The sequence below is a fragment of the Protobothrops mucrosquamatus genome, unplaced genomic scaffold (genome assembly GCF_001527695.2).
Source record: "Protobothrops mucrosquamatus isolate PMUCROS unplaced genomic scaffold, P.Mucros_1.0 scaffold_201, whole genome shotgun sequence".
NCBI classification, from domain to species: Eukaryota; Metazoa; Chordata; class Lepidosauria; order Squamata; family Viperidae; genus Protobothrops; species Protobothrops mucrosquamatus.
The window spans coordinates 256,902-269,443 of NW_015386277.1; the positions used below are offsets into that span (position 1 = coordinate 256,902).

At 36.3% G+C, this 12,542-nt stretch overlaps 1 protein-coding gene across 1 annotated transcript in view; it reads right to left on the reverse strand.

Annotated features, from left to right (window-relative positions):
* TMEM131L (transmembrane 131 like) overlaps nucleotides 1–12,542 on the reverse strand; it is a 67,058-nt gene that overhangs the window by 38,145 nt on the left and 16,371 nt on the right. The window contains exons 4-5 of the mRNA XM_029286077.1: nucleotides 3,017–3,085; nucleotides 2,158–2,281 (exon numbers count right to left, since the gene is read on the reverse strand). Of these exons, the coding sequence (XP_029141910.1) occupies nucleotides 2,158–2,281; nucleotides 3,017–3,085 (193 nt within the window). The remainder of the gene's footprint in view (nucleotides 1–2,157; nucleotides 2,282–3,016; nucleotides 3,086–12,542) is intronic.

The following is a 12,542-nucleotide window of genomic DNA, read 5'->3' on the forward strand; positions in this document are numbered from 1 at the left end:
TGTCTATTTATTAATACAAGCTAAGCCAAAGCCACAACTTTCTGTCTTAAGACTGAGTCAGTATTTTAACCACCAGAGCCTCAAATGGCCTCCAACAGAAAGGTTTCTAAGGAAGTGATATCTTTGCACATGTAGCACCGTATAAAAAAGAGGTTAGTACTTCAGCTTTTAGTAATGTGGTTGTTGCGCACATGAGTATCATAGCTACAACTTGTGTCATTGTGTTAGAAACTTTTTGTAGTTTGAGTGCAGTTTGGGGATTCAAATTTTCAGGAGACATAAAACTCAGATTGATTTCAGATGTTTCAGTATGGTAAAATAGCACCAATGCATAAAGACTTCATTGTATAGGTAGTCCTTGATTTACAATTGTTTGATAAAGTTACCTTGGGAAAAGTGACTTATGACCTATACTCACACTTACAACTGTTGCACTACCCCACAGTCATGTGATTGCAATTTGAGTGCTTGCAACTGCCTTGTATTTATGACAGGATGCAGCCTCCTACAGTGACATGATCATGTTTTCCAATCTTTTTTTGCCAATTTACAACCAAAACTGGTAAAAAAAATCCATTGAGAAAGCTGGATTCACTTAATGACCACATGATTTGCTTAACAGCTGTGGAGAGTCACTTAACGCCTGTTATAAAGTTGTCATAAAATCAGATATGACTCAGCTTATGACTGCAACTTACTAACATACATTCTGGTCCCAACTATGATTTTAAGTCAAGGACTACCTGTAGCTACAGAGAGGGTAGCAAGAACATGTATAACAATACGGATACTGAATGGGGAGGGAGTTCACTGCAGGTGTACCTGCAATCTATATCTAACCTCAATCTTAGATCTTAATGTGGAGAGGGACAGAGCTGATATTTAATATTCTGCTTACAATCTGCCTATGTACTGTATTCCTCCCAAACCTTTTATCATATTCCTGTGGCCTCCTACAAAGGCCCATACACTGATATACCTACATGTCCTTCACGGCACTGAAGGAGTCTCTCAATAATATTCCCATCCAAGACTGTTAATGTATACATTTACTGTAAATATTGAATCAGTTGCATATGTACTTTCAAACTGATTCACATATCATTTTAGAGTGCTAGAACTTTGTCTTCTATACAGACAGTCCTCAACTTATGAGCATTCATTTAGTGACCATTCTAAGTTACAATGGCACTAAAAAAAAAGAATGATGACTGTTTTTCAAACTTATGACTGTTGCAGCATCCCCGTCAAAATTTGGACACTTGGCAACTGGCATGTATTTATGACAGTTGCAGTGCCCCGGGATCATGTAATCATCTTTTGTGACCTTCTGACAAGCAATGTCAATGGGGAAGCCTGAGTTATTTAATAATCATATTACTAACTTAACGGCAGTGGTTCACTTAACAACCGTGGCAAGAAAGGTCGTAAAATGGGGCAAAATTTACTTAACTGTCTTGCTTAGCAACAGAAATTCTGGGGTCAAATGTGGTCAAGCACTGCCTGCAATCATAAAGCACTCAGGTTGCCCTAAACAAGCAGTTCTGCATTTGCTATTAAATCACTAGTATTCTAAAATTCCAGAAAAGTAACTAAATTATTGGGATATACGGTAACAATTATTGTTAGAAGTCACTGGAGCAAAGTTTCTCTTATAAATGGGTTATACTGAATGCTTTATTATTAACATTTGTAAACAGCTATGCATTAGTAAAATATAAAAGAATAATATTTAAGTATTGTGTACATTTGATAAAATATAACATTCTATTTGCAACTGTGTATTTTACAAGCAATGTTTGCTCTCTTTTGCAAGTATTTGCTTCAGACAAAATGTGTGTCTTCTAAATGATAGAAGAGAGGATTTTTTTTATACCAAGCTATATTTTTTTCTACCAAGTAATAAAAATTTTTGTATCCCCTTCAATGCATTCCTGCTTCCAATTCCAAGAGGTAAGATGGCAGTCAATAAGTTTAATAAATAAAATACAATTTAATAAATAAAATATGACAGCAGCAAGTCAATGTCAGTCTCTTTTCAGATATGAATGTTAACTTCATTTGCTAATTATAAATTGATCATGTGCCTACAAACATAACCGTTGCCATTTTGGCAAAAACTGGCATGCTACTGCAAAAATACATTAAAATACTCACTCTGCTATGAGCAGGGGACACATGAAAATGCCTAGTTGCTGTAAACACTGAATTCACTAGAATGTCTCTATCCTTATTAGGGTTGTAAGCATAGAGCATTTTAGCTTTGGGTAGCCCCAGTAACCTAGAGAAACAAGAAAAGGTGAAATAGAGGACAGTGCTAAAATAATATATTATTCTTTTTGCTCCAATTCAATTTCAACACTCAAACTACTACAGAATTATATTCCACAAAAATAACATTATTTTCAACAGTTTAAAAAAAATAAATTTGCAATAACTGAAGACAAAGTATCAAGTCATGATTTACAATGACACACATTATCCTTTCCTAGTACTGTGGCCCTCTCAAAATTTGCTGATTTCAATGTATTATCCAAATATTGTTTTTATATGCTTTTCAAAGCAGAATCAAACCAGAAGAGTACTGCTTGAATATGTACAATTGGGTTTTAGGACAAGGACAAACTATAGCTGAAAGTATCGAAAACTCAACATAGTAACACATGACCCTTTCCTTGATCACATAACAAACCATGGTTTGATATAACACTAAAACTATGATATAAATAGGTAAACAATTTAGATTATAAAGCAAGTTAATATAGCTGTTTTACATATTCCTCTTAAGAGCTGTAATTATTTTAAAAGTTAGCTAATGTGCTTCTTTCATAATTAAAAAAATATTTCGTATCTGTTGCCCATTATTTACTTTTCATAATCACCCTGAAAATATTGATGCATCTTATAAAATAATTGTAATGAGAAAGGAAAATAGGCAAAAGGCTCTTTTCTTTAAAATATTTTTGTATTATAGGTATTATTTTGCCTTTATTCTGAAAAAGTGCAAAATACTCACTGCATTCCAAAATGGAGAATAGAAGGATGAAAATGTAGAATCTTGCCATCAGGCATTTTTGCAGAAAATCTGAAAAAGAATATAGCAATAACTATAGAATCTTATTAGATAAGAAAATATACAAACACTCTTTCAATTGAATGTATAGCGTGACATCTAATGCTTGGTTTTTAGTTAATTCCATTTCTCTATTGCTAAACTATAGAAAATTCTGAATACTGGATACTAGATTTCAGAATATTCTATCCAAATGTAATAAATCCTTTTTAAAGAATTCAATTACATATGAACTATTCTGTAATGGCTAATTTAAAAATGTTTGAGAATATGAAGGGCATATAAGTAGCTGCCATACCATTCATTCAGAAGTCAACTCTGTCATTATTCTTATGCAACTGAGGCTTGCTGGTTTAATTTGCTATTGGGGGTGAGGGGCGAAGCTAAATAGGTTTATTCCAATGAGTACTCAGTCAACATTTTCTGCAGCTGTAGTTTAACATGACCACAGAGTGAAAAATTCCTAGAAAACAGATCTGACACTGTTTGGATAAAATGCACTAGCATTTATACACTTTTTCGTTGGTAACCCAACATATTGTGCTTTGCAATAATTCAGGCAGGAAGTAACAATAACATGGATAACTATCACCAAATCTAAGTGCCTCAAGAAAGACTGTATCTGGTACACCGGAAATGGTATACCCTGCAAATACAGTGACAACCAAGGAGTACTTCCTCATTAGGTATTTACTCTTTTAGGAGTTATCAATGCTTATCAAGACCAGTTTCCAATGCAATAATAGTTACCTGGATCACTTACCCAAATTTTAATCTTTTTCTACCTCATCTAGTTCATCATCAAGTGTACCATGTTTCCCTGAAATTAAGACCCGGTCTTATTTTTTTTTTGCCTCCAAGAGGCACTAGGTCTTAATTTTGGAGAATATCTTACCTTAGGACCACTGCAGCCAGGCCTCCCTCCCACGCCCCAACACATGTCGCGCTGCTGCTTGACTTCTTCTGCAGCCGCTTGCTGCCACTTGTGGCCGGACACCATGTGGCGCATTGCACCATTGCCGCTCCTCCCGGCAGGATGCTGCATGATGCTTTGGGCCGATTCTGCTGCTCGCACACTTCAAGCCACTTTTGTTGCTCGCGTGCTTTGGGCCACTTCTGTTGTTCCTGCACTTCGGGCCATTTCTGCTGCTCATGGGAGGACACCACGTGGCTCTTTGGGCCATTTCTGCAGCAGAAACGGCCCAAAGCACCAAGTGGTCCCCTGCTGCAAGCAACAGAAGTGGCCCAAAGCGCACAAGCAACAGAAGTGGCCTGAAGCGCTGTGCAAGCAGCGGAAACGGCCCGAAGCATGCGAGCAGTGACACAGTCCAAAGCACCATGCGGCATCCTGCCGGGAGGAGCAGCAACAGTGCAATGCACCACATGGCATCTGGCCACAAGTGGTGGCAAGCAGCCACAAGCAAGCAAATGTAGTATGCAACAATCTGCCCCTAACAAGGACAAAGGAGGATATGCTGCATGATCTGCCTGTTGCTAAAGTCCCAAAGCTTCTGCTTCAATGGGAAACAAATCACTGAACTATACTGACTCTCAGCCTTCCAATTTGGTACAAAGCAAAAGGACACTTCAGTATCATCATGATAGTAGAGGTTCAAGAGAGTAAGCAGGGCTCTGCACACCCTGCCTCATCAGTTTCTAGTATAGCTCACTCATACAGCACTGTCAGCACCGTATTCTGATATTTACTTCTCTACATGTCTCAAAAATTGACTCTTTTGAAAGTTTATATGTATGACTTGTTAATTAAAAGCAGGAGCATGCATATATGTGACCTTATTTTCATCTTCATACGAGAAAATTTGCCCAATTCTCAGAGGCTTCTATTTCAAATAAAAAATCATTTTTAATTGTATATAGCCTATCCAAAAATTTACACTGAAATCAGGTATTAGTTTTAATCACAATGCCAAAGGCAGCACATGTTATCAACTTTCTTAGTTTTCTCCGGTGCATTCATTTGCATAATACCTAATCCCCACAGCCTTCTACACACCTTTGAATCAGTTTTTGTAGATCAATCCGCTTCTAAGAACAGAAGCCTATAGCTATATTAATTTCAATGGATGCAATCAGGAGCACTACAGCTTTATTACAATTTTTAATCATATAAACACCTAGTATTGATGCAGGCAATATGCTTCAAAGTCAGATGCAATATAAAAATTCAGCTTAATGTAACTGCTCTTATATTTGTAATCTGTTTTGTTATTGTTATTTATTATTTGTTATTGTTGTCATATAACCTTGCCCATATTAATAGAATTGGTCTAAAACCTTAATTCTTCTGATCTTGTATTTCATAATACTTAGATTGACAGATTCAATTCTTACATATATATCTGCTTTGTGGAGAACTGTATGGGTAGATAAGAATATGAGCAGTGAACAAGCATAATTTGTTTTATAATTCTGAAACGCCTAAACAGAATGTTTTCCTTGCAATACAAGCAACCATTTCATTTCCTATCTTCAAAATTGCTTGTAGTCACACCAAGGCCTGCTATGCTGCCTCACTGTGGCAGCGTGAGGGGTGTTGCTGAGTGGAATGAATAAAAAGCAGTGGGAGTGTACATATTTCCAACAGGATTATCCAAGGCAGAGGTCCCCAACCTCTAGTTAAGTGGAGAGAGGTTTTTCCATGGAACAGAGGGGGCATGGTTTTGTGTGCTGCCTGCATCCCACAGATTGCTTGTTTGTGCGGCCCGGTTGCTGGCATGCCGCGGCCCGGTACCGGTCCACAGACCAGGGGTTGAGGACCCCTGATCCAAGGCATGAATGTCATCCAGCTGCCCAGCTACAGAAAACTACAGAGATGACTTTGAAGTAATACAGCAAAACATAAATTAACTCTAGGAAGGAAGGAAAGTGATAGTCAGAAATCTGAAGAAATAATGTCTTGATCCTGGATCAAGGAAGGGAAAATGCTGCAGGCTTTCAAGATTCTGTTACTATAACAACAAAGCACAGTTCCAATATTTCTTATCCATTTCCTGATCTTGCCTACCTAGAAGGCTGATACCAGCTAAAAGAAGCAGCTATCTATATTACACTGCAGTGATATATGATGGTTTGGGAGGTGGATCACCAATTTACTGACAATGGCAAAGGCATAATTTTATATTAACCAGGAAAATGTAATGGTAAAACTACATGGATAGACAAAATAAGGCTATTGACATATAATGCTGGACAATGAGCCTTTCAGGTCAGATGGCACTAGGTATGCTACTAAGAAAGAGCTGAGGACTTTTCAGAATTGTTTATGGTGTGACTTTCCAGATAGCAAGTTAAAGAGAATAAAATCTGAAGTTGTAAAAATAGAAATACTGTAGGCACATGGAATGTGAGCAGCATCAAGACAGGAAAGGTCAACAGTGAAAGATGAAATGAATTTACTGCACTCTGACGTCTTTGGCATCAGAGAATTGAAATGGATTGGAAGTGGACACTAAGTTAGAAGATCATATTGCTTACTACTCAAAAGATAATAAGCAAGGAAGTAATTGCACTGTTTTCAAAGTTATAAAAGATAAAGCAGAGTCAGTATTTGGGTACACTGTAATCAATGACAGAATAAAGTCAGGTTTTGTAGACAACCAGTTGATGTGACAGGTTGGGCATGTTTATGCTCTAACCAATATTGCCGAAGAAGAGGCTGACAAGGTTTATGGTCAAGTTCAATCTGAAATTTACAGAACATGCAAGTAAGCTGTGCTGCTTGTGCTTGGGGACTTGAATGACAATGATGAAAATATCAAGGCAAGAATGTTATTGGACTGTACAGCAAACAAATGAAAACAACTTATCAGTTTTTGCCAATTCAATGATGTTTCTTTGTTGCTAATAGTCTTCAAAAAATAAAAATGACACCTACACACATAGATATCATCATGTATAAAACACCAAGAAATCAAATAGACTAAACTACTGCTAAAAGGAGATAGAACAATTTGGTTATAACAGAGATGTGGCCAGAGGAATAGACCATAAGCTGCCCATACACAAGTTCTAAGCTAAGGTAAAGTAGAACAAAGCCACCCAGTTGCCACAATGTGATCTTGGACTTGTATGAGTTTTATACTTTATATCAGTGGTGGCGAACCTATGGCACGGGTGCCAGAGGCGGCATTCGGAGCTCTCTCTGTGGGCACACGTGCCGTTGCCCCAGCCTTGCCTCCCCCCGCGACCCCCACCTCTCCAGCAGCCCCCCGAAGGAGAGTTGCCCTCGAGCGTGGCCCACACGGAGCAGTGCAGCCAAGGACATGGCAGCCAGGCAGTGGAGACGAGACTCTGCCCTCACACCCCATCATGCAGTTGATGCTGCAGGACGCGGGCAGAGGGTGTGGCCGCCATAGCACTGCTGGGCTGCCTGGGTGATCTGCGGCGGGCCCCGGAGGCTGTGAATGGTCCTCTGGGCAGGTGGGACGGGGGGCTGGGGGGCGGGCAGGGGGAGTGGAGTGGGGGTGGGGCCAGTTTTTGGGAACTCGGTCTCTAAAAGGTTCGCTATCACTGCTTTAGATTTTTTAATGTTGCAAACTGCCCAGAGTCACATGCCCATTATAAATTATAAATAAATTAATTTTCAAGAAACACATCTGGAATTAGAGAGCCAGTGTGGTGTAGTGCTTAAGGCATCAAGCTAGAAACAAGAAGATCATGAGTTCTAATCCCACCTTAGAACAGAGCCATTTGAGTGGCCACAAATCAAAACATGACTCGAAGGCACAAAAACGAAATGAAATAGACAGCCAAACAGGCTCCAACAGAGGCAATTGCAGACCCAGTGATATCCACAGCTGTAACTTTGCCTAACGCTATCTTAATGTGATATCCAAACCAAACTGGGTTATTTCCCCTAAGAGGAAATGAAATTATAAAATTGATATTCAGCCACAGCTGGAGCTGTCCCCAAGTCATCAGCTGTCCAGGTCATAAGAACAGCCAGTCAACACCCAAAGGGGAGCCAACACTAGCATGAGATTATTAGTACCACCAGAATTATGGAGAAAGTAAACTTATATGTCTTGCTTATATAATAAGACAAATCTAAACATAAAATCCATTAAAATATACTAACAATATACTTTACATACATAAATATAAACAAGTTAACTGCAAATAGAATTTTAACAGGCTTTTAAAAATAAAATTTCAAGAACTCCTTTTATTAGCATGTGCATGTTGTAGGGGTTAGCATGAAAACAGCTCCATTTTCTGACTTGATATTTTATATACTGAACTTCACATCTGTATGTGGAGCACTTAGGTCAAAAGTCCATGCAATCTGCACTATTATCCCAAAGGAGATTGTATATGCAAATCCAGCTTAACCTTTGTTTGGTAACACAAAGGCTTATGTTTTAATACACAGAAGTAGTCCCATGAAATGACCAGGGATAATCTAGAATAGATCCAAATAGCCATGGAATCTATTTCAGATAAATATTTTCCAAATAAAAGAGTTATTTAAAGAAATAAAAAGAGTTTGGCCCTATTCTGTGCACACTGAGAATACCTCTGTTGTAAAGAAGAGAAGGGAAGAAGGAAATGTAATTTGAAACAATAGGAGTTAACACACTAGATAAAATGTTATTACACCTAGCCACATTTTTATACATTATATATATGTTATACATTAATACAATCCAATTCCTAATCTTAAATAAACAATGCAAACTAGATTTTGCAATTATATAAAGTATCTGTCAATGTAGATAAGCTGAATTGTTCAAGTCTAATCACACAGCTGAATGAATATATTGAATATTTTCAAAATAAAATTCTGTTGCAACTATGGTCTGCTATGTAAAATAAGTTTAAGTAAACTGCAGGTTGAAAAGCAGTATGGTACTCTCTCAAAATATCTATTTATTCTAAAACAGAAACAAGAGTCTCACAAAGAAAAAATGTGTTTTGTGGTATAATTGCCACTTGGAGAAATCCATGTAATATGCACTCTCTAACTTTATGAAAAACATGTACAAACTTACATTCCCACTAGAATTGAATGCAGCTAATGCTATCATCACTCAGCTACCCAAACTTCAGAATTTTATCTTTCATTCAGAAAAAACAAATATATAAAATCATTAACCAGTATTTTTCATTTGCTTCTAGGCAAAAGCAGCACAAAACTCTTTCTGTATATCATAATAAACTTGGGTTAACAAACCATGGTTGATATGGCCTTACTTGTAAGCAGAATAAACATGTATACAGAAGTGAGTAACTATTAGCTTTTTGTGATATTTGTTATGTCATACATTTGGCTGATGAGCATATATGTATATACATACCTACATAAGAAAAAGTTTAACAATTCTGTAATCCATCTAATATAAAACCAGTACTTCTATGCAAATATAGTTTTGTAAGTTTAAAGACAGCTATATCTTAAACAAATCAAAACTCAAATTAATTTTGAAAAGAAATGGATTACAGAGAGTAATCTTCCTGGTCAGCAACTCTTAAGACTACAGGAAAAATGGTGAGGGAAAACTCTAAATGGAAACACTGCAACAGAAATCAAATTGGCAGCGAAGAATAGTAGTCAATGGCAACAAAACATGTATGTCATGGGTCAAAGAGCTGGTCAAACAGAGGTCTTTCCAATCCATTCTATTGCTACTTGCCTTGAACAGAATTTAGAAAATAGCAAACAGTACAGTATTGTGGAAAAATCATTTCAACACACAATGTTATTCAAGATGGCACATACTTTAAAAGTGACACTTGGTGTTAATCTTTTCTTGTCTTAATAGATTAAGTAAAATCTACAATCCAAATGAAGTTCTAACCGAACTGAAAATTTGGTACTGCAATTTTGCAGTCCACAAATGCAACAGATGGCTGACACTGAAGATTTTATTTAACTGATTTATTATTTTTGTTTAATTTATTTAAATATTATTCTGCCTATCAATTCTGATAGGTTCATTTTTACAAACAATCTTTATTATTTCTAATATTAGAAAATGGAATGTAATTTTTATCATGAAATTACATGATATATAAACTTAGTTTTTGTTTTACCAAAACTTCAAATCATACATCTTCCACAAATGCACAGAGATCTAATCTTGATTTGCTATTTGAACCAAACATCTCATATACTACGATTCATATTAAATATTGCTTGAGAAAATTCATATTCCAAACCATGGCTTGTTCTTTTAATCCAAAGTATAATTATAATTACTTGCTTAAATAAGGAAATAAAACAATGTAAAAATTCCTTTTTAACTTTAGGCAGCCACCTGAAAAATCAATACTCCTAAAAATAAAAAATAAAAAACAAGTAAAATAAAAAATAGTGGTTATATTCTAATAAACTTAAGGCAGATGACAAAATACAATACAACTGATATTCAGAAATTACAAAAAATTTCAAACGTTTTTAACTGAACCAATATACTGTAGATACAAAAAACAATAGAAACAATAAAAGATCTTAACTGGCATATATAAAATGAAGAAACTCGGTACAGAATACAGAATGTTAGAGGTGGAAGGGACCTTGGAGGTCTTTTAGTCCAACTCTACCATTCTGGAAAAACAACTGTCAAATTTCTTCTTAAAATTCTCCAGTGCTGGAGAACCCAAGACTTCTGAAGATAGGATGTTCAACAGATTAACTGTCAGGAAGTGTCTCCTTAATTCCAGGTTGGATCTCTCTTTGAATAAGTTTCCATCTGTCACTTTTTGTCTTGCCCTCTTGTGGAAAATAAGTTGCCCCCCTCTTCCTTGTAGCAGTCTCTCAAATATTGGAAGACTGCTATCGCGTCACCCCTAGACTTTCTCTTCATTAAATTAGATATTCTCAGTTCCTGTAACCATTTATCATTTGTTTCAGCCTCCAGCTTTATTGTTCTTCTCTGCACTCTTTCCAGAAACACTTTTTTTGTACTGTGGGGACTAGAACTGGACACAGTATTCTAAGTGTGGTCTTATCAGGGCAGTATATAGCGGTACTAATACTTCACATGATCTTGATATACTATTCCTCTGTTGATGCAGCGTAGGACTGCATTGGCTATAATGGCTAGACATTTACCTACTGTGCGTTTTTCTAAGTAACAATTCCTTGAATAAGAAGTTCCTTTCTAATTCAATATTTTTTCCCTATAATTGTAACTTTTGACTCCGACTCCACCCAAAAACTAAAGCTTCAATTGTCCCAGGAAGCAAACTCTACTTATGACAAAATTCAGGTTAGTAGCTTGGAGTCAGTGCTCACATAAATTTAGATATGAACTATCTGTCCTTTAGTTGGTTGACTGTGAAATCTCTCAAGGTGTAGAAGGCTTTCCTGCCAGCAGGGCTTCCACAAAGACCCAGTAAAGTTAATGGGAGATTGGAAGATTTTTAATTTTTTTTATAATTTGATACAAATTTATCAAATTCACATTTCCAAAATGTATACAGCAACCAGAAAACAGTTGCTCTTTGTTCATATTTAAAAATTTGACATCCAACAAATATACAGTAGGAGAAAATACAGATAAGGAATTTGTTATACTAGTAGAAATATGCACGATCCTATATATGGTTTGGTTCTTTCTAAAAAAAATGAAAATGAAAACTAACCAGTGCAGTCTTGGGATATAAAAAATAGATATTGGAAACTGAGAGAGACAGTAAAATTGACAAATTTGTCCATTCCTAAAGATGGGCAAATTATTTCAGGGTTTATTTAACAGAGGATGGGAAAATATATGGGGAAGGGATTTTTACAGCAAATGATTTATTTAGCAAATAAGTTATGTAGCATTTTTTAATTCTGTCCTCTCCAAATTGTTTTTGCATTACAAATCCTATTATCAATGAAGACAGTTGGAAAAAAGTAAATAGAGATAAGGGATAAGGAAAGACAAAGTTTGAGATCAAATATGAAGGAAGCCAGCATTACAGGTAAAATAAAAAGGACATTTGGAAATCATCTTGTCAGCAGATATATTAATCAAACTTTCCATTTGTTTTTCCAAATATCTACCTATATTGGAATAACGTCAACAGCAAGTGGGAAGTATTTTAAAGGAAGATCTTAAACTGAGAAACCTCTTCATAAATGCAGAGACTGCATGGAGCAACAGATCCAGAGACAGAGAAAACTAAAAATAATATTGAACATCAGAACACCAAATATGGTGCAGCCTTCCATCAGCTTACCAAATGACAGCACAACATTCCCAAAAGAGCTCTGGAAGTCTAATTTTGCTCTTAAAATATCCTCTTAAAATACCAAGTGTTCCGGCATAGCAAGATACATTTTTCCCTCTTTTGTCCCAAGTTATTTGGCAAGTGAATTTGTAAAAGCCTGCTTAAATTTGTGATAGATTTCTGCTACATACACACAACTGCTGCAGTCTGTTCCAACTCCTTTTTCACAAATCATCTGCTTAGTCTCTGAGAAGAGTTGTATACCAATAGTTTCTGTTGTTATAAAATC